Raw genomic sequence first — 18,769 nt, 5'->3', positions numbered from 1 at the left:
CACATCAAACCTCTCCAACCACAGACTGGCGATATGAAAACAGTGTTTTGTTTTTTTGTTTTTTACCTTGATGCTCAGCAGTAACTTTATGCCACCGCAGCTAAGCTGACTTCACATACACTAACTCGTCTTTTTTTTCTCTCTTTTTCCCTCTGTGAAACATTGCAGAAGCGCTTCATTAAAGGGTTGAGACAGTTTGGCAAGAACTTCTTCAGGATCCGGAAAGAGCTGCTGCCCAACAAAGAAACGGTAAGGTCATTTAGCTGAACTTATACATTGTGCTTTTTTTGTGTGTGTTTGGTTTTTTTAACACGCAAACGTACAAAATGAGGAACATGCTTGAAACTACTGGAGAGCTTAAACAGTAAAGCATCTTCAGTGCGATATTTTAAGCACGGCTGTTTTTGTTTTTATTTTTTAACCTGAGGCCTTGTTGATAAGAAGTGCGAGCAACAGTCTTGCAATATTATCAGACTTGATGGTAAAAGAAACTTGTTGTGCTTCACTTGCAACAAGGGAAGTTACCTGCAGAATATTAATCTGCCCCCTCTGATAGCAGCTAGTAAATAAGTTGTGATTTGTAGCTTATCTCAGGTCCGGGAAGTAGCCTGCTTGTTTGTGTTTTATAGCAGCACTTCACATTTGTTGCTTTTTATTTTCTCATCTGTTTTCAGAATTGTAAACACTTAATGTCTGATGGTGCCAAATTTAAGTCTGATTTCTTATGCCAGAGGTAATAACTTTAAAGGCCGTCTTTTACCGAAGCCTAATAAATCAGTTTCGCTTTATAGATTCTGTAAATAAGTTTGGAGAATTTTGGATGAATAAAGGCTAAATTGTTTGGACACATTGCTGATGTAAACAACATTTGGCAGCATCCTAAAATATGAATTACTGAGAGTGAGCTGTGGAAACGCTGCTTACATTTCTAACTCGGTGGCAACTCTAGTTTCCTGGCAGTAGTAAGGTTTGGTCGTTGGTGCCAAAGCTTTTGGTTTTTGAAAGATGGTCGTTCAGTATCTCGCACCTTGTAATCGTGTTATTTATGTACACAATTACTGGAGTATTAGTTCTGTCACATTTGCCTCCTCTGTGTGTGTGTGTGTGTGTGTGTGTGTGTGCACACACACGTCTGTGTGGTAACTGAACAACTGCGTGACCTGTTTCATGGTACTGATGGCTCAAATCCAGGCCCTGCAATGATTAACATCTGTTAACCTTATCGAATAGAGTCCTACCGTTGAAAACAAAATATAGCAACCATGGTTTGTTGTTCCTGTTTGCTGATAGATAACATTGTATTGAGCTTCTTTTTTTTTCTTTTTTTTTCTTACAATAGATCCTAAAACTCTTAGTGCATCAGAACTTCTTGATTTTACGTTTTCCTACAACAGGGAACAAGTAGCTCGTGTGGCCTCAGTCTTTTTACACCTTTGACTTGGCTGGTAAATTATTCTCAGAGAAGCATTGTGGTTCATAAACGTGTGCAGACTTTGCTGTTTTTGTGCGGCTGCTCCTGTTGAAAGGGTGCCGGTACAGTGCTGACACAGACCTCAAGGAAAAATCACAAACTGTTTGTCATACTTCTCATCTGCCTCATTTCCTTGTCTGCTGTGAGGTTAGCGTTTGTCAGCCCTCCTCCTCAAACAACCCAACTTTCATACACACAAGAGCCCTTTGGTGTCACTTCCTTTGTGCAGCATTTTTTATTCCCGAGAGCCAATTTGAACCTTTTGAATAAGAGATTAAAGTGTATGAATACTGTTTCCTTATAGAGGTTTCTCCAATTATTTTTACTGCTTTTGAAATATATGACTTGTCCAGTTGATTGGCTATAAAAGAAGTATTAATGCAATTCAACCTGGAGGGGAGTCTACTTGGCAGGAAAGGTAATAGACCTCCTCCAGGATCTGGGCCCGCCACCACCACAGAGCAGAGAAAGATTAATTTTCCCCCTGCAAATGGAAAATAAACTGGCCTTTAAACATTTGAAAGGATGACGGTAAGAGCAAGTGGAGGGAAGTAGCAACCTGAGGAGAAAGGGTGAAATAGGCGTCAGCTCAGTATAGACACAGAAAAGCCTGGGTTGTCGCAGCGGGGGGAAAAAACAACTTTGTTTCTGATCTGAGTGAGTGCCAGTCAATGCCCAGAGGAAAGCTCCATTTTTTTTTTTCCTCTCTACCTGTTCATTCCCAAATCCTATCTCTGGAACATAACAATATCTCAAGATATTTTCAGTCTGCGAAATGACAGAGATTTCCTCTTTATCTCCAGTCACACGTGTACATTTCTGCTGCTCCCCTCACATGACAAGCCATGAAAAGAGAAGCATGTTGCACAAATATTCGTGCTCCTGCCCTAAATCCCGGCCAGAGTGCACAGCTTAAAGCCCTTTGGCTGATATCAAGGGCTACAGAGGTCCAGTACAGCGTGTGTCTGCCCCTCACTGCTCCTCCCGCTAGCTCCTATTAGCCACACTGGCCCTGAAGCGGCAGAACGGCTCGAACAGCCAGTGCCAAGGGTAAGCACCCAGCGCTGTGTAAACACACCAGGCCTGACTAACAGTCAGGAATGCCTTATATAAAGTCACATAAAACCCAGAGGGGGAAGTGGGTGTGTCGTTTGACCGTCTGCAACTGGCTTTGCTGCCACCATTTCCTTCACTCCAGAGAGGACGTCATGGAACATGAGCTCGCTGCTTCGAGTGTTTGAACAGCTAAATATGCTGAAATGGCAGATCACAAATAACTCATATTTTTACTGGAGGCGTTTTCATGATGATGTTGTTTTAGGAGATATAAACAAACTGTATTTGCTGAACTGATTTGTATCAGCTTTGTTTGCCATGAAGCTCAACACAGACAGCTGGATAGAAATGGAGAGTTTTCATTTATCTCCCCACAGCACTGAACCTAAAAGAACATCCTAGGTTGGGAACGATACAGCAGACGATTTGTGGATTCACTGCTGTTTAGACATTAATGTGCAAACAAGAACATATTTAAGATCCCTGCAGTTTGACTGTTTCATGACAGAAACAACTATTTTCACTGTTCAGTCACCAGTTCCCTTTCACTTTGCAGAAGTCATAAAGTGAAATATGCATCACTGAGCAAAAAACATTATTGCAAAAACAGCTCATGCTTGAAATTGTATTCAGTGTGTTTTTGTGTCCTGAGAGGGAGATTTTAGATTGCATGAAAACACAAGTAATTTACTTACTACATGCTTGCATATAAGTGTATTATACTATATATTTACAGATCATAGAAATGAATAGCAATAGAGAACAGAGCAAGAGTAATCTAATAAAGTCAGTGAGGCAACGTAAAACCATTTACTAGCTCAGACGAAAAGCTCGAAGCATGTGTGTATTTTTATCAATTCGGTGTCTTTATTTCTGCTTTCTGTCTTTGAGTCTCGTGTGACTTCTCCCCCTTTGTTTAAATCTTTAAGTGCATGAAGTGTAGTGACTTTCAGAAATGCCAACATAATTTAGTGTCAGTCTGACTTTTAGTCTGCAGTTTTTCCAGTTATGTAGAAATGCGTTTTAGTATTGCAGTAGTTTTTGCCTAAAACGTCAGCTAAAAGCCAGGTGGATTTACCGGCCAGGAAAGACGGAATGAATCATCAAGTTGATTTGAAGTGACATCTTTTTTTTAATGTTGTTGGTTCCTGCCTTGCTTTGGCGTGGAGGTGGAAAAGACTTGGAGCTGCAGTGATACTGCGTTTGGAAAGCTAGCACAGGTGAAACCACTGCGTGCGTTTGGCTCCTCATCCCATCACACACTAAACAAGTTCTCCCAGACAGCAGTTTAGTTTCCCACATCTGGGGAAGATGATTGAAATGCTTGAGAATCAAAGCCAGTGATTTTTGCCTGCATGCTCGATCTTGTGTTTATTTACGGCTATTCATTCCTGATTTTTCAAGTGACCCGAGCTCTATGTGAGATTTCTTTTCAATCGCAGCCCCGTTGTGTTTGGCGTTCAGATCAACCGGGATGTAACGTGCCGGCAACATTGCATCTTGTTCTCACTTTGTGTGTCCCCTCCCCAACAGGAGAGCAGTGTTCTCGACCCAACCTCACAGCAGATGTTTGCCCCAGTACAATCTGTACAAACGTCAAATGGAATTCATTGCCATGTCCTTAGTTCAGCAGCCAGAACCTTGTGACTGAGTGTGATTATAAAAACTTAGTTTCAAACACCAATTAAACCGGCAAGAATCTACAGGACCAGGTGCAGTTGGCAGCAGCTGTCAGTGGTGCGACAGAACAGCTTCTGGTTTTGGTAAATGATAGAACTTGTTTTGGCAGTGAAATTGCCTTTGGCTGATAGAAACCCAACCAGAAAATATTGATGTTCTTTTAGCAGACCGCAAGCAATTCAGCTCAGCTGAGTGTTGGCAAAATCTTTTTCTTTTTTTTCTTCAGAATAACAGACACGGCCCTGAGAGCCAGCGTTCCCTGTGTAATTGAGTTCTTTGGTAGGCTTCGCGTTGTGGTTTTTAGGGACTGGCTTATCAGCAGAACACGGCGGATCGACCCTTCAGCAAAAAGGCACCGTTGCCATCCAATCTGCTTTCATTGGCAAAAACGCTTACAGCAGGAAAAACACGAGTGCTGATTCTTCAGCATGCGCATCCCTGACCTGTGAAAGCGGAGCTTATTCAGTCATTCTCCGGCAGAAAGGCTCGGCACAGCAGGGACTGGCTGTCTATTTAACCGCCTTTCACATGCAGCCTGTTCCACCAGCCGGGATCCTCTCACTGTTCCGAGTCCATTGTCTTAGAGACATGACAGTGCCGTTGGTTTATTTTTTGATTGACTACATGTTGTACATGTGGCTGATACCACAAATATTTGACCTTCAGTTTTCTTAATCAAAAACACCATGCAACCTTGGCAGTTTAAAAAGAAGTTTTATTATTTAAAAAAAAAACTGAATTTTTGTTTCTCTTTAATTCAGTTACAGTTACTTGGGGAAGACTAAGGAGAAGTTAAGCACCTTCATTAAACTCGGAGTCTAAACCAACAATGAAATTTAACATTGTATGAGACTGCTTCTTATTTTACCCGGTATCACAGAATGCTCTTATGCCTGCCTCTGGCTTCTTTAACTTCTTATTACATCACAGATTGGATGAGCTTAAGTTTTCAATTAAAATTTATTCTGTTATTCGTATTCTTTAAAGGTCACTCGTATTTTTATTCAAACTATGTTAAAAGACGTAAAGGTAATAAAAGTAAAAAACACCTTAAATGTTCCTGTATGCTTCACTAAGTACAAGTCTGACCCCCTTAACTCCATAAGCATTCACCAAGTTGTCTCCTACAGTTACAGTCAACATGAGGATGATGAAAAAAGTCGAACATCCCTACAAATGATACGCTGTACAACCTGCCATGGGCGATGAGGAATCACAAGTCGAAGGGTCAAGCGCATATATAATTAAACCGTGGTTTGATTTAGCTCAGAAATACTTCCCCTTTCACCTTTCTGAAATGACTCAGGAAGCAATCCTCCCTCCTCCATTTGCAGACTGTGGAGGAAACGGGAGGGAGCTCAGGTTCATGCTGCTCTAATGGATGTTTACACAACTCAACATCAGCCGCCAGAGCCCAGAAACGGCATGCTCCCCGTGCTCTCTGAGAAATATTTCAGGTGGTCAGGCAATAGAAATTTTTATTTGCTGAGAGATTTTTAGAATGGTTTGTGGTTGGTTTTAGTGTTGATTGTCCATTGTTATCCACTGCTGGCTCTTCAGTTTTCTCCCTCTCAGCTTTCCTCCACACTCGTCCCTCCCCCTCTACCCCGTTCTCCCCTGTTCTCTCCTCCTTCCCCTGCTCTTGCCAGTAACGGCCTTAACCGTTTGGCTTCATGTCAAAGCAGGGGCCTTTTGTGGCTCTGTCACAAATCTGCCAGGAAAAACAGAAACCATCTGTTCAGGCCTAGGCCTGAGAGCGGATGAGGGTGTAAATACATGAGTTTAGCCCTCGCCCTCAGCCCTGCCCGTGCACATTGGACCACAGAGCCCAGTGGAGAATCATTCGCTCACACTCCCACTCAACCAGCACTCCCACCAGCAATTCTGCTGTGAGTGGTTTCATGGTCAATCTTATTCAGCCAAAATCTTATCATCTTATTATCCTCTATTGCCAGTTGACCTCTTTCACAGAATAAGTGAATACTTTCTAACCCAAAAAAAAAAATATTAAAATTAAACTTTTACACGTAAATGTATTGATGTGTCAACAAGAAACTTCTGCATGTTTGGCCCTTTTATCAACTCCAGTTGCTATAAATGGGATAATTAAACGACTGTTGAAACCCATTTTTCTGGCACTTTGCAAATAGTTACTGCCTATTTGTGTGTGTTCGCCCATTTTAAGTGGCAGTAACCGGAATGGAAGAGTTTCGTGATAGGAGCGTAAGCCCTTTCCTTGTCGGATAATCCAGCAGCCAGAAAGCTCCTGCAGATGGAAGCAGTCTAAAAGGCCTCATAATGCTGAGCTTATGTTGTCACTATCTCATGTTCTGCAGAGCAGCAGCAGCAGCACAGTTTGTGCCATTCTGCAGTGATTCAGTGGGTTTTGAGAAAATACTGACGCCAAAAAAAACCAGGGCCTGCCTTGATTTCTATTTCAAGTGTGACCTTCATTTTTTTTCCAACTACATACTGTTGAACAGTTTTGGATGCAGGTTCAAGGAATTGTTTGTATTACTGTCTTCTTCCATTTATGAAGAAATGGCTACTTCACGCAGAAACTTCAGTAGGTACACACACACACACACACACATCTGACCAAACATCCGATCATGGGCTAGAAACAGAAGGTAATGAAAGTTAGTGTTGCCGTGGGCATATGGCAGCGTGACAAAGTGACTTTGGTAGAGAAAAGTACACAGTCCGTGTAGGAGATGGGACTGATGTGGCTTCAGAGGACCTAAATTTGACATGGAGGCAAGCGTAGGGGTAATCTCTCAGTCTCCCTTTGACACTAATTTACAGTTCAAAGCTTCTCCCAGCCACACAAACGCCTTGTTCATCTTTGACTCCTTTTAACTCAGACATTGTATCACTCAACTACACATTGAAGTGTTTCCTGTGAAGTCTCACACACAGCAATATTTCCTTTGCTGACTGCATCCAAGATTGGTGTTTGAAAAAAAAATGACACTTTTTGTGCTCGTCACAGCTTTTATTTTAATAGATCTTATTTTTCTTGGCTTCTTTTTTTTTAAAAAAAAAAAAAGGACTTTCAGTTGCGTAAATTTACTGACTTTTTTTTGTAAAGCTGCCTCTTTTGTGTTCCTGCAGCAGCTCATCAGCGCACCTGTTAATTCCCATTCAAAGGCTCAAGTTAATGTTTTCATTAGCCCCAGCCTAATGTAATGGTGCTTGACACAGTGTAAGTGATGGAGAGGCAGGGTGACCTTTCCTCGTGTCTGCCAAGCTGTTGCCGAGGCCGTGTAGTTGTCAGCCCGCAGCGAGGAGGCAGAGGGGCACTGCTGAGAACAGTCATTAAGCACAGAGCAAAGCCAGCGCTCGGCACCACTCGACAGTTTTGATCTGCACATTTCAATTAGATTTCACATCAGGATGCCTGCCTTCCCTCAGTTAGCACCTGCGGCCTGCCTTCCCAACTGGCCGGACAGGTTGAAGAGGGAGATGCACAGGAAACGACTACAAATGGATGGCAGCACAACAGAGCTTTTTGGGGACATCATAATTATTTGCTGCTCTGTTTTTGCCATAAAATTGAACAAAGCACAGCCTGGAAATGTTTGTAAAGTAGATTCATTTTTCTTTGTTCAATTGGTTTTTGTCTTCTCAAGAGTCTCGCACGTGGAAGCCACAAGTCCATTTCACCAGATGTACTCATCTGCAGAAATGTGAAAAATAACTATCACAAGCTGTGGGGTTGCTTTGTCAGTGTTGCACCTTAATTTACCCTGAAATGTGAGGTTTCACTGAGCTCAGAGTCTCAGACACCCACAGTAAATGTTCCCAGCACTGCTTGGCCTGATAAGATGGAGCCCTACAGTGTCTGGGAGATATAAATTTCCCTTAAGAGCCACATGAAGAGAGGTCTTATTAAAGTGGCCTAAGCCCACTGAGTCAGGCATTTTCTGCCAATCAAAGCACTGATTGAGAAAGACTAGTTCTTAATGTTAGATTCTCAAAACGACCTTTTGAAGTGATAAAGGAATAACTGCTGGCCTGTGTTTTCCCACAGCCGACAACATGCTTTTCATGATAAGAAATGAAAGCTGCTGTTGCCTCTTTGTTTCCATTATTACCACCGGCCTCTTATACTTCGAAACCGTTGGCTTTGTGTCAAACAGTCATTTTACAACAATTTCTAAATGTGCTTTTCATCAAATCCTTTTCCTGCTGTTGTTTGTGTTGGTTCATTTTTATAGACATTGTTGGGCCATTGCTGAAAAGCTGTTAATGCATTTTAGAGAGCAATGGACTGACTAATTTATGTCAAGGAAAACAGTCAATAGCCATTAAACCGTGGGAGCTTTGTTGAACAGCAGTTTAACAGACCTCAGACTGTAGATGGCTGCCCTCTGGGCTTTAAAGATTACAGGTGACTTACCGCTCACCAAACAATCACACCACATGACTTCATGAATTTTATGTGGAGCCAGTGGAGGACTACTAACTAGTGAGTTTATGGTTTGGGAGAAAGGTGAAGCTTCGTCGTAAACTACACAACTGTTTCTGACTCCTGTCTGAAATTCTCTGGGCTTGTTTGTTTTGAGTGTTGCCGGAAAGAAGCTGTTAATATGCACCGGCTGCCTCGGCAAAGTGCTTTCTGATCCATGATTGCATGTGTTAATGTTTCGGTTGGGTATTGATTTCCTGGCGGCCTTTTGTACACTGGATTTATCCGCTTGGCTCGCTGGCAAGTGCGCCCCTCTGAATGTTTGATTAAAGTTCAATTGACTCTTCCAGTGAAGGGGCGAGGAGCCATTTCACTCCCTATTTGTAGCGCCAAAGCTCTGCCTGACATGTTCTTTTGTTCCCATTCAACCTCCTGCCACCCAGGCAGCCACCATTGCACTGATCCTAATATCCCTACATTCAGTGAGCCTTCTCGCCTAATCCGGGGACAGACAGGGCCGTAGCACAAACATGGCCAGCCAGCTACAAATCCCGGCATGGACTGACCCAACTCCGTGTTCTTTCACTGTCAAATGCCGTGCCGACTGCTGGAGTAGAATTTTCAACTTGATCAATCGGTGTCTAAGTGAAGATGAAGATGATCCAGTTATTTGTCGACACCTTTCTGATTCAGGCACAACTTTTCGATCAAAGCTGACAGCCCCTCATCAGAATTTATTGTTTCTTTCAGGGAGAGTTAATTACCTTCTACTACTATTGGAAGAAGACACCTGAGGCAGCCAGTTGTAGAGCCCACCGCAGACACCGCCGCCAGCCTGTCTTCCGCCGCATCAAGACACGAACAGCTTCTACTCCAGTCAACACCCCCTCGCGCCCCCCTTCAAGCGAGTTTTGTATGTTGTATTTTAACCCTTTTATTTTCAGATGAGATGAAAAGGGGGAGACATGACAAGTATCTTCTGGCAGTGAAACGTTTATCTGAAGGGTTTCTTCTTTGTCGTTCTTCCAGTGGACCTCAGCTCAGCCAGTGAAGATGACTTTGACAGTGAAGACAGCGAGCAGGAGCTAAAGGGTTACGCCTGCCGCCACTGTTTCACTACCAGTAAGGAACCCACTTCAAACATTTTCTACACACACTCCTCGTATGCATTCGGCTATTCCTGTTCAGTCTCAGGATTCGTGTGATCCCGCCCAGCACTGTGCTGTGTGACAGATGGGCATCAGAAGATGTCAAAACTAATTTGATCAAGTCAGACATGAGCCCACAGCTCGTTCACGCTCTGCACCTCATTATCCTTCCCCCTTTTCCACACAGCTGGCTCCCAGTACCAGACTCCCATCTGATCACACTTAGGTTGCCATCACAACAAGGAAGGCTGATACCTTTGGCTTTACAGTGTTAACCCGTATAGACCTTATGATTACATCACTGAATGTTTTGAATATAGAATGTATGAAAGGCTAGATGAGACGTAGTCCTTGATTTTTCTTCTGTATGGAAATGAATTAATCTTATTAAATGTTGAAATACAGAGTTAGTTGCATTCTCTGTATTCTGTAGATGTCAGCTCATTTCTGTGTGTTGTTTGTTCCTTTCACCACCCACGAGAGAGTGTCTTATTTCACAACTGTAAATGGCTTTCCTCAGCCTCCAAGGACTGGCACCACGGGGGCCGGGAGAACATCTTGCTTTGCACCGACTGCCGCATTCACTTCAAGAAGTACGCTGAGCTGCCCCCCATCGAGAAGCCCGTGGACCCGCCGCCATTTATGTTCAAACCCGTCAAAGAGGAAGAGGATGGACTCAGCGGGAAGCATAGCATGAGGACCCGAAGGAACCGAGGCTCGGTGCGCCACCACATACATCTATTTTCACCTTAAGAAACATATTGTCAGAGTTATCCCTGGAGTAATGAACAGCCGCATTACAGAGCCTATCATCACATGACAAATAGTGCAGGGACAACTTTAACCTGCATTATATCACCTATTAAGTGTTGTTAAAAGGCTCTAAAGTTTGAGGATGTTATTGTTGAAGGTCACATGGAGGCTTAATATCTCTCGTGTTAACAGATGTCAACGCTACGTAGTGGTCGTAAGAAGCAGACAGCCAGTCCCGATGGCCGAGCCTCGCCTACCAACGAGGATTTGCGCTCCAGTGGTCGGACTTCACCCAGCGCAGCTAGCACCGACAGCACTGACAGCAAGACGGACTCCATGAAGAAGCCAAGCAAGGTAAAAATGACTGCGAATTATCAAAACCCTGTGTCTCTGTGCTTGTATACCTGTGAAGTATAATCTAATGGTTCTGCTACTTTTGCCTCACAGAAGATTAAAGAGGAGGCTCCTTCACCCATGAAGAGTGCCAAACGGCAAAGAGATAAGGGAGCTTCAGACTCAGAAGAGCCTGAGAGGGCCAATGCCAAAAAGTCCAAGACACAAGTGAGTCTCGGTTTGTTTTGTTCTTTTTTGTTTTTAGTTCATCAGTATGTATTTCTGTGAAATTTAAAGATTAATAATATGTGATGAGGCTCATCCTGTTCTCCGCTTGGTTCAACAGGAGTTGAGTCGGCAGGACTCGCCATCAGAATGCGAGGGAGAGGGTGAGGGAGAGGGTGAGAGCTCTGACGGGCGAAGCATTAATGAAGAGCTTAGTAGCGATCCAAAAGACATTGACCAGGACAACCGGAGCTCTTCCCCGAGCATCCCCAGCCCCCGTGACAATGAGAGCGACTCGGATTCCTCCGCCCAGCAGCAGCAGCTCCTGCAGAGCCAGCATCCTCCAGTCATCCAGTGTCAACCCGGCACCTCGGCTACCCCTTCAGCACCTCTTCCACCTACAACCTCAACCCAAGCACTGCCCCAACAGGTCTCCCCTGCAGCTGCCTCCACCTCTCTACCTCCTCAGCCTCTGCCACAGACCAGCCCTCTTTCTCTCATCCAGTCTGGAGCAGCGCTCCATCCTCAAAGGCTTCCTTCTCCTCATTCACCTATAACTCAGGCTCCGCCTCCTGGCCCCACAGTCCCACCTCAGTCTTTACCCAGCCCACATCACGGCCCCATGGCTCCCATGCCACATCCACTACAGCCTGGACCTTCCCACATGCCACACCCTCTTGCCATGACCCCTCAGGGATTCCCTGTGGGTCCCTCTCAGGTCCCACCCCCACCAGTTTCTGGCCAGTCACAGCAGAGGGCTCACACGCCTCCTTCTCAGTCCCAGTCATCCTCTCAAAGTGGAGGCCAGCCTCCAAGAGAGCAGCCACTGCCCCCTGCACCCATGTCGATGCCTCACATCAAGCCCCCTCCAACTACACCCATCCCTCAGATACCCGCCTCACAGTCTCACAAACACCCACCCCACGTGTCGGCACCTCCATTCCCTCAGATGCCTTCAAACCTGCCTCCACCTCCTGCCCTCAAGCCCCTCAGCTCCTTATCCAACCATCATCCTCCATCAGCACACCCACCTCCCCTCCAGCTCATGCCTCAGGGGCAGCAGCTTCAGCCTCCACCAGCCCAACCTCCAGTTCTCACCCAGTCCCAAAGTCTGCCACCTTCAGCCAGCCACCAGCCTCCGGCAGCTCCTCCGCTCCCGCCCTCCGCAGCGGCCCCACACCCCAACGGGCCACCTCAATCACCTTTCTCCTCTCATCCTTTCAGTACAGTTCTACCTCCAACTGGCCCTCCCCCATCCTCCTCAAACTCTATGCCTGGCTTACAGCCTCCATCTTCTTCCGCCCCATCCTCTTCCATCTCCATGCCACTCCCTGCCTCAGTAGCCTGTGCTGGTCCTGGCCCAGTAATCCCACCTGTACACATCAAAGAGGAGCCTCTGGATGAGCCAGAAGAGCCTGAGAGTCCACCTCCTCCCCAGAGAAGCCCTTCTCCAGAACCTACGGTCGTCAATACGCCCAGTCACGCCAGCCAGTCAGCACGGTACGTCTGGCAACACTGTGACCAAACAACAGGAGAAGAAAAACCTGCATAAGCTGTTATTTATCAGTGTGTTGAGCTGCTTACTTTTCCAACTATAAAGTTACTTGCTTCCTGCTTTAAGGCTTTGATGTAGGCAACAAATCCAATGTCGTCAGCAAAACAGGCATCCAAGGCCACAATTAGCCTTGAGCTTTTGGTGGCTGATGGCTCAGAATTATCAGGGTTGGAGCACAGGGAGATTAATTACAGAGAGATGTGAGTGAACTGAGGATCTGAGCATTTGAATATGAGTGTCTGTAGTTGCCTTGTGCTTAAGTGACTCTCAGACAGTCAATGAATAGCAATGAGGATTTTAATTCATAGTCAGCATAGCAGCAGCAGGTGCTGTGGGAGTTTGTTTCCTTTTGAATAATGAACTAGTGTAAGCTTATACAAGCTGGTTTTAATCTGATGGGATATTAAAATGCCGTTCAGCACACAAAATAGCTGTAGCTTGTTTTGTCTCACCTCTTTGGAACAAGTATGAATTTAAGAACTGAAATTCAGCTATTTGAGAAAATGTCAATTGTTTTAACAGGTTCTACAAGCACCTGGACCGGGGTTACAACTCTTGTGCTCGGACGGATTATTATTTCACTCCACTGGCTTCATCTAAACTGGCCAAGAAGCGAGAGGAAGCTCTGGAGAAAGCCAAGAGGGAAGCAGAACAGAAAGCAAGGGAGGAGAAGGAACGAGAGAGGGAAAGGGAAAAAGAACGGGAACGAGAGCGGGAGCGAGAGAAGGAGGTGGAGCGTGCTGCGGTGAGTGCTTTTACCTTCCTTTACCTCTTTCTCTGGCATCTGTTTATTTAATCTTTTTCATACTAAACGTTGCACATGTGTCCTTACAGAAAGCTTCCAGCTCTCATGAAAGCAGAATGGGTGAACCTCAGATGGCTGGCCCCGCTCACATGCGTCAACACTTTGACGGCCCTCCAACTACGATTGCAGCCGTGCCTCCGTACATCGGTCCTGACACCCCGGCCCTGCGCACCCTCAGCGAGTACGCCAGACCCCACGTCATGTCACCCACCAATCGAAACCACCCCTTCTTTGTGTCCCTCAACCCCGCGGACCCGCTGCTGGCTTACCACATGCCCGGCCTGTACAACGCTGACCCGGGCATGCGGGAACGTGAGCTGCGAGAGCGGGAGATGCGCGAGAGGGAGATCCGTGAGAGGGAGCTCAGAGAAAGGATGAAACCTGGTTTCGAAGTCAAACCTCCAGAAATGGACACACTCCACCCTTCCACAAACCCCATGGAGCACTTTGCCAGACATGGGGCCATCACTTTGCCCCCCATGGCCAGCCATCACCCGTTTGCCTCCTTCCATCCGAGCCTGAACCCACTGGAGCGTGAGCGGCTAGCTCTAGCAGGGCCCCAGCTTCGGCCAGAAATGAGCTACCCAGAGAGGTTGGCCGCAGAGAGACTCCATGCTGAGAGGATGGCCACAGTGGCCAATGACCCCATCGCCCGTCTGCAGATGTTCAATGTCACGCCGCACCACCACCAGCACTCGCACATTCACTCCCATCTCCACCTCCACCAGCAGGATCCCCTTCACCAAGGTAAAAGAAAGCCCTGCTTGTAGACATAAATGCTCTTTTAACACTGCAGAAATGGCACCTCTTCACAGAATTCTAGACACACGACTCACAGTAGATGCTGGGAAGTGTTCACCAAACCGATCATGTGAGCGTTTGCTAGATGATAGTTGTTTTTAGTTAAACATTAGATAAAAGTGAAATATAATGTGATTGGATATATTTTAACATACCGCTGCTCTTTGAATTGGTGCCACTTCTTTGCTTCATTTACTGAACTGAGCTTGTCTGCGTTCTGTGGTAAAATGCAACAAACAGGCTTCAGTAAAATAAATGGTAGATGAGTGTGGATTGTTATTTAAGTAACCTTTTCATTTTCTGTGATTCAAGTTTAGCTATTTACAACAAAAACTAAAGAGTAAGAAACTTTCAAGGAAGTTGAATTGAGTTGAATGTCTTGTAGTATACAGATAACTGCATCAGTCGGTGTGCTGTAACTTGAATCAAGCTTTCTGGAAATCATACTACTAATACATATATTCTCATCACAGTGAATAGTGAGCAAAGGGGACTCAAATATTTTTTTACCACTTGATCTGGAACATCACCTCTAAATTAAATTCTCTGCTAATGTTGACATTTGACATTGGATAAAGGCAAGTTAAATCCTCATGAAGTTTCCAGTTACAACGTACAGTTAAGTTGTCCCTGCACTGACCCATGAGAGGAGTAACATTATATGAAGCTGTGTATTGCCAATGCCTGTACTATGCACTTTCTGTGATACACAATCTTGTAATGAGTGTACTTTGAATACAAGATTCTGACACCCAGTAGGTGGTGGTGAATGTCTTGTGTGTCCTCCAGGTTCTGGGGCCCATCCCCTGGCAGTGGATCCCCTGGGAGCTGGACCTCACCTGGCTCGCTTCCCTTACCCACCCGGCGCCATCCCCAACCCTCTCCTGGGCCAGCCGCCACATGAACACGAGATGCTGCGCCACCCCGTCTTCGGTAGGCTCTCACCTGTCAAGTCTCATAACCAGAAATATCTGATCTGATCTTTCACCCAGAGCCCTGCCAGACCTCTTGATATATTCTTATTGTGTTATGCCCAGGTTCTCCATACCCCCGGGACCTACAAGGAGGTCTTCCACCTCCCATGTCTGCAGCCCACCAGCTGCAGGCCATGCACGCTCAGTCGGCCGAGCTCCAGAGGCTGGCAATGGAGCAGCAGTGGCTCCACGGACACCATCACATGCACGGAGGGCCGCTGCCCGGTCAGGAGGACTACTACAGGTCAGATAAGCACCAGACATCAGACTTGGAATGAGCATGGTTCTGACTGTCCAGATTTTAAGACTCGATGCTCTTTCTCTTCCAGCCGGCTGAAGAAAGAAAGTGACAAGCAGCTGTAACCAGTCAGGGGAGGCGGCGATTGACAGATGCAGGACACAGGAAGTTGTTACAGATCGGTCTTGCAAAGGCTCCTCGTGGACCTCTAAACACATTCAGTTTTGAAGAACAGAAAAAGACCAAGTGGATCATCTGAGAATTCCTCTGAAATTTGGTTTTGTTCCTGTCAAGGACTTTTTTTGTTTGTTTGTTTTTTTTGGGTTTTTTTGTTTTTTTTTTAACTATTATTTTATCAAGACATTGACTTCTCTTTTTTTTTTTTTTTCTCTTTTTTTTTTTTTTTTTTTTTGTTGGTATATAGCCAATAGTGACAACGTCCTCAAGACTCCTGCATGACAAGCTTCCCTGACATTTTTTTGTAGGTGCTAGAACAAGACACTGTGCTTATCGAGAAAACAAAAAAAAAGACCCGTCAGACCATTTATGGAAAAATAACAAGTGCTATCTTAAATTCAACATTTATTTTAATACATTGTTGGAGGTTTTTCATAATTTTAAGAAAAGCTACAGCATGGCGTTTTTGAGTCTGTAAATAGTATATAAAACATATAAATATTATAATTATTATTGTTACTAGGTGTGGACTCCAAACCAAGTCGTTTCAGCCTCCAAAATAATTGTTTTAAAGCATTATCCCTTGTTTCAGAGGGGAACACCATGGCATTATATGAGCAGTTTCCGAGAGTTGCGGTTCAGTTGTGACATCACTGTGTTAGATTTAGTCCCACATACACTACTGTATGTAAAGCCTAACCCCGTCACACCCTCCACATCCATTCATCACCTGTGACACGCAGCAGGTTGTCAGAATGCGTCGAGTTACTGATTTGAAACACTTGAAGAGGCGACGCACGTCCCCGACGCTTCAGCAGAGTGCACACCGAGGCCACGGACTAAAAAGAAAAGGAAAACTTTGCACTGAAGGAGCATCCTTGAGCTCTACTCAACTGGTTTTATCCTTTTAATTCGTATTTAAACCAAAAAATAAATAAAAAAGGAGTAGTTCTTGATTGCTTTCTGTTGTTTTTACACAGAGTGGTTTTAATTATGATCTTAGCAATTTGGACACCTGAAACATTTCCGGCTGAACTGAAGAAATCCGCAGTTCAACTTCGACGTATATATATTTTAAATAATCAGGACCCGATTTTAAACTTTGTTCACTGTTGGCCGAGCCCAGCAGGACTTCAGGATTGTTTTTAATGTGCGAGTGGTGGTGAGTCGGTAACAGTTTGTCCTCTGGAGTTCCTTTTCCTGACCTGGTCCAGTCATCAGTGTTGGTTGCAGGGCTAAAACCGAACCGAGTCGTCCTCCAACTAGGCTGTAATAATGTTCACTGTGACACTAGAGGAGGTCTGCCAACACGTGACCACCGTGAGGTGCAGGGACGATGATTTGTTAGTGCATTCCTCTATGTTTTCGTATGCCTTGGTTCGAGACACATGGCCTCCTCGGGCTCAGGAGTGATGTGTTCGTGTGCCACTGACTGTTACAAGTAGTGTTGACGTGTCATACCAGTGCACATGAGCCCATGTTTTTGTTGTTTTCTCTCCGCCTCAGTTCCATGCACTAAGACTGTTCGACTGTCATGGACATTTAAAAAAAAAAACTGTGGCTTTTTTTTTTTTTGCTTTTTTTTTATATATATATTTTTCCATCTATTTTAACCAGTTGAAGATACTGTACTTGCATTTAAAGGTGACCATATCTTCCCATGGAGCACTATATTTACATCTAAATGCCTGCAAACTCCTGCCCCTTTATGAATAAGTCTTTAAAGCTCTGACAACAGCCTGTCACTGTCTTGCCATCTTTCACCGATTCCTGTCTCTCTCCTGACAACGTACTCTTCATCGTCATCCTTTGCCTCATTTCCCAATGATTCCCTCGCCTTTTATTCCCTCTTTTTGTGTCTCCGAAACCTTTGATGTTAAGTGTTGTCAATGGTTTAGCTTCTTGTTTCAAAGCGGCAATAGCAGAATGTAAATTCTGACTGCTAAGATTTATATATATACTGGTATCTTGAAGCTTATTGTATATATGAGTAGTCGCCATGGGATGACACAATGTAAACAAAAAGTAGAAATAATAAGAAAAATTGTGAGTCCTGTGTTCTCTCCATTTGAGTATTTTGTAATTTTTTTGAAAAATTTGTGGAATTAAAATAAACGACTAAGTTACACCACAAGGTACGCCTCCATCTTTTATTGTTTTCTTTATGCCGTTCGCTGCATCTTTGTCGTAAACAGGGTTGTTTGTACGCCGAGGTAGAGCACACTAAATCTAATCGCCCACTACAATCCAGTTTCAAGGTAAACAACTTTGACTACTCACTGCTCAAATGCTGAATTGCTCTCAAAGTATGCCCCTAATTTCCTCTGTTTTATACATTTGTGATATGTCATTCTCTAGCTGAGCAGAGCGACTGTTACTTGCTGTAACATTTTCTCTGGAATAATAGATATTTATTCCAGAAAAGGTAAGACATCGCTGTTTGTTGCCCCCCCAGCCTTCCATTTTCCCAGATTCACAAACAGAGCTTTGAAAGATCACTGCAGCAGCAGGTTGTGAATCTCGGCGCTGAATTTTGCACTGCTTCACTTTAAAAACATCAAAGCCGGGCTAAGCCACAAAGAACACCTACTCAGGCTGCGATGCCTTGCTATCAGCGGGGCAGGGCTGTCATTTCATCCTGCGAGTAGGGAGTGATAGGCCAGCAATCTGTGATGGTGTGGTGCGGCGATGGCTGTCATTTTGAGAGGGAGCTATTATTCCACTGCTGCTCTCTGAAATGATGCCCTGTCCTCGGTAAAATCGAGGTTCCTCGCAGGCTGCGTCCTGTGGATGTCACGTGACAGTGGCAGCCTTGTGAGGAGATGCTGCTTGTTGTTGGCTGCTCGCCTCACCTCCCCATAAAACAACAAGACGTCGGAGCCGAGCAGAGCTGGCTGTTTGAATAATTCATCCCCTCCTCCTCATTCACACCGGCGATGGAGCGACTGTGACTTGTGTCAGCTCAAATCCTTCTCATGATACTGTGTGTACCCCTCAGGCAGGCACACAGGGATTCATAGTCCTAAAAAAAAAAAGTTATCTTTCTGTCTGAATAACGATATGTCTTTTGCTGTTCTCGCAGTGTTTTTGTGTCTGATGCAGCAGGTCCAGGACATAGAGCCTCCTCATTTCATCCATCCTC

At 44.8% G+C, this 18,769-nt stretch overlaps 1 protein-coding gene across 6 annotated transcripts in view; it reads left to right on the top strand.

Annotated features, from left to right (window-relative positions):
* Positions 1–17,761, top strand: part of rerea (arginine-glutamic acid dipeptide (RE) repeats a) — a 123,503-nt gene extending 105,742 nt beyond the window's left edge. For 4 of the 6 annotated variants that reach the window (XM_075476564.1, XM_075476562.1, XM_075476561.1 and 1 more), the window contains 12 exons: positions 169–249; positions 9,369–9,531; positions 9,648–9,740; positions 10,287–10,486; positions 10,712–10,873; positions 10,967–11,080; positions 11,199–12,577; positions 13,155–13,377; positions 13,467–14,184; positions 14,998–15,171; positions 15,276–15,456; positions 15,542–17,761. In XM_075476564.1, the coding sequence (XP_075332679.1) occupies positions 169–249; positions 9,369–9,531; positions 9,648–9,740; positions 10,287–10,486; positions 10,712–10,873; positions 10,967–11,080; positions 11,199–12,577; positions 13,155–13,377; positions 13,467–14,184; positions 14,998–15,171; positions 15,276–15,456; positions 15,542–15,575 (3,522 nt within the window). In that variant the 3' untranslated portion in view covers positions 15,576–17,761. The remainder of the gene's footprint in view (positions 1–168; positions 250–9,368; positions 9,532–9,647; positions 9,741–10,286; positions 10,487–10,711; positions 10,874–10,966; positions 11,081–11,198; positions 12,578–13,154; positions 13,378–13,466; positions 14,185–14,997; positions 15,172–15,275; positions 15,457–15,541) is intronic. The other 2 variants (XM_075476565.1, XM_075476567.1) reach the window with 1 other exon arrangement.
* Positions 17,762–18,769: the final 1,008 nt, after the last annotated feature.

The sequence above is a fragment of the Odontesthes bonariensis genome, chromosome 10 (assembly GCF_027942865.1).
Source record: "Odontesthes bonariensis isolate fOdoBon6 chromosome 10, fOdoBon6.hap1, whole genome shotgun sequence".
Taxonomy (NCBI): Eukaryota; Metazoa; Chordata; class Actinopteri; order Atheriniformes; family Atherinopsidae; genus Odontesthes; species Odontesthes bonariensis.
Note: the sequence above shows the minus strand (reverse complement) of the source record. Positions and strands in the feature narration are given on the sequence as shown.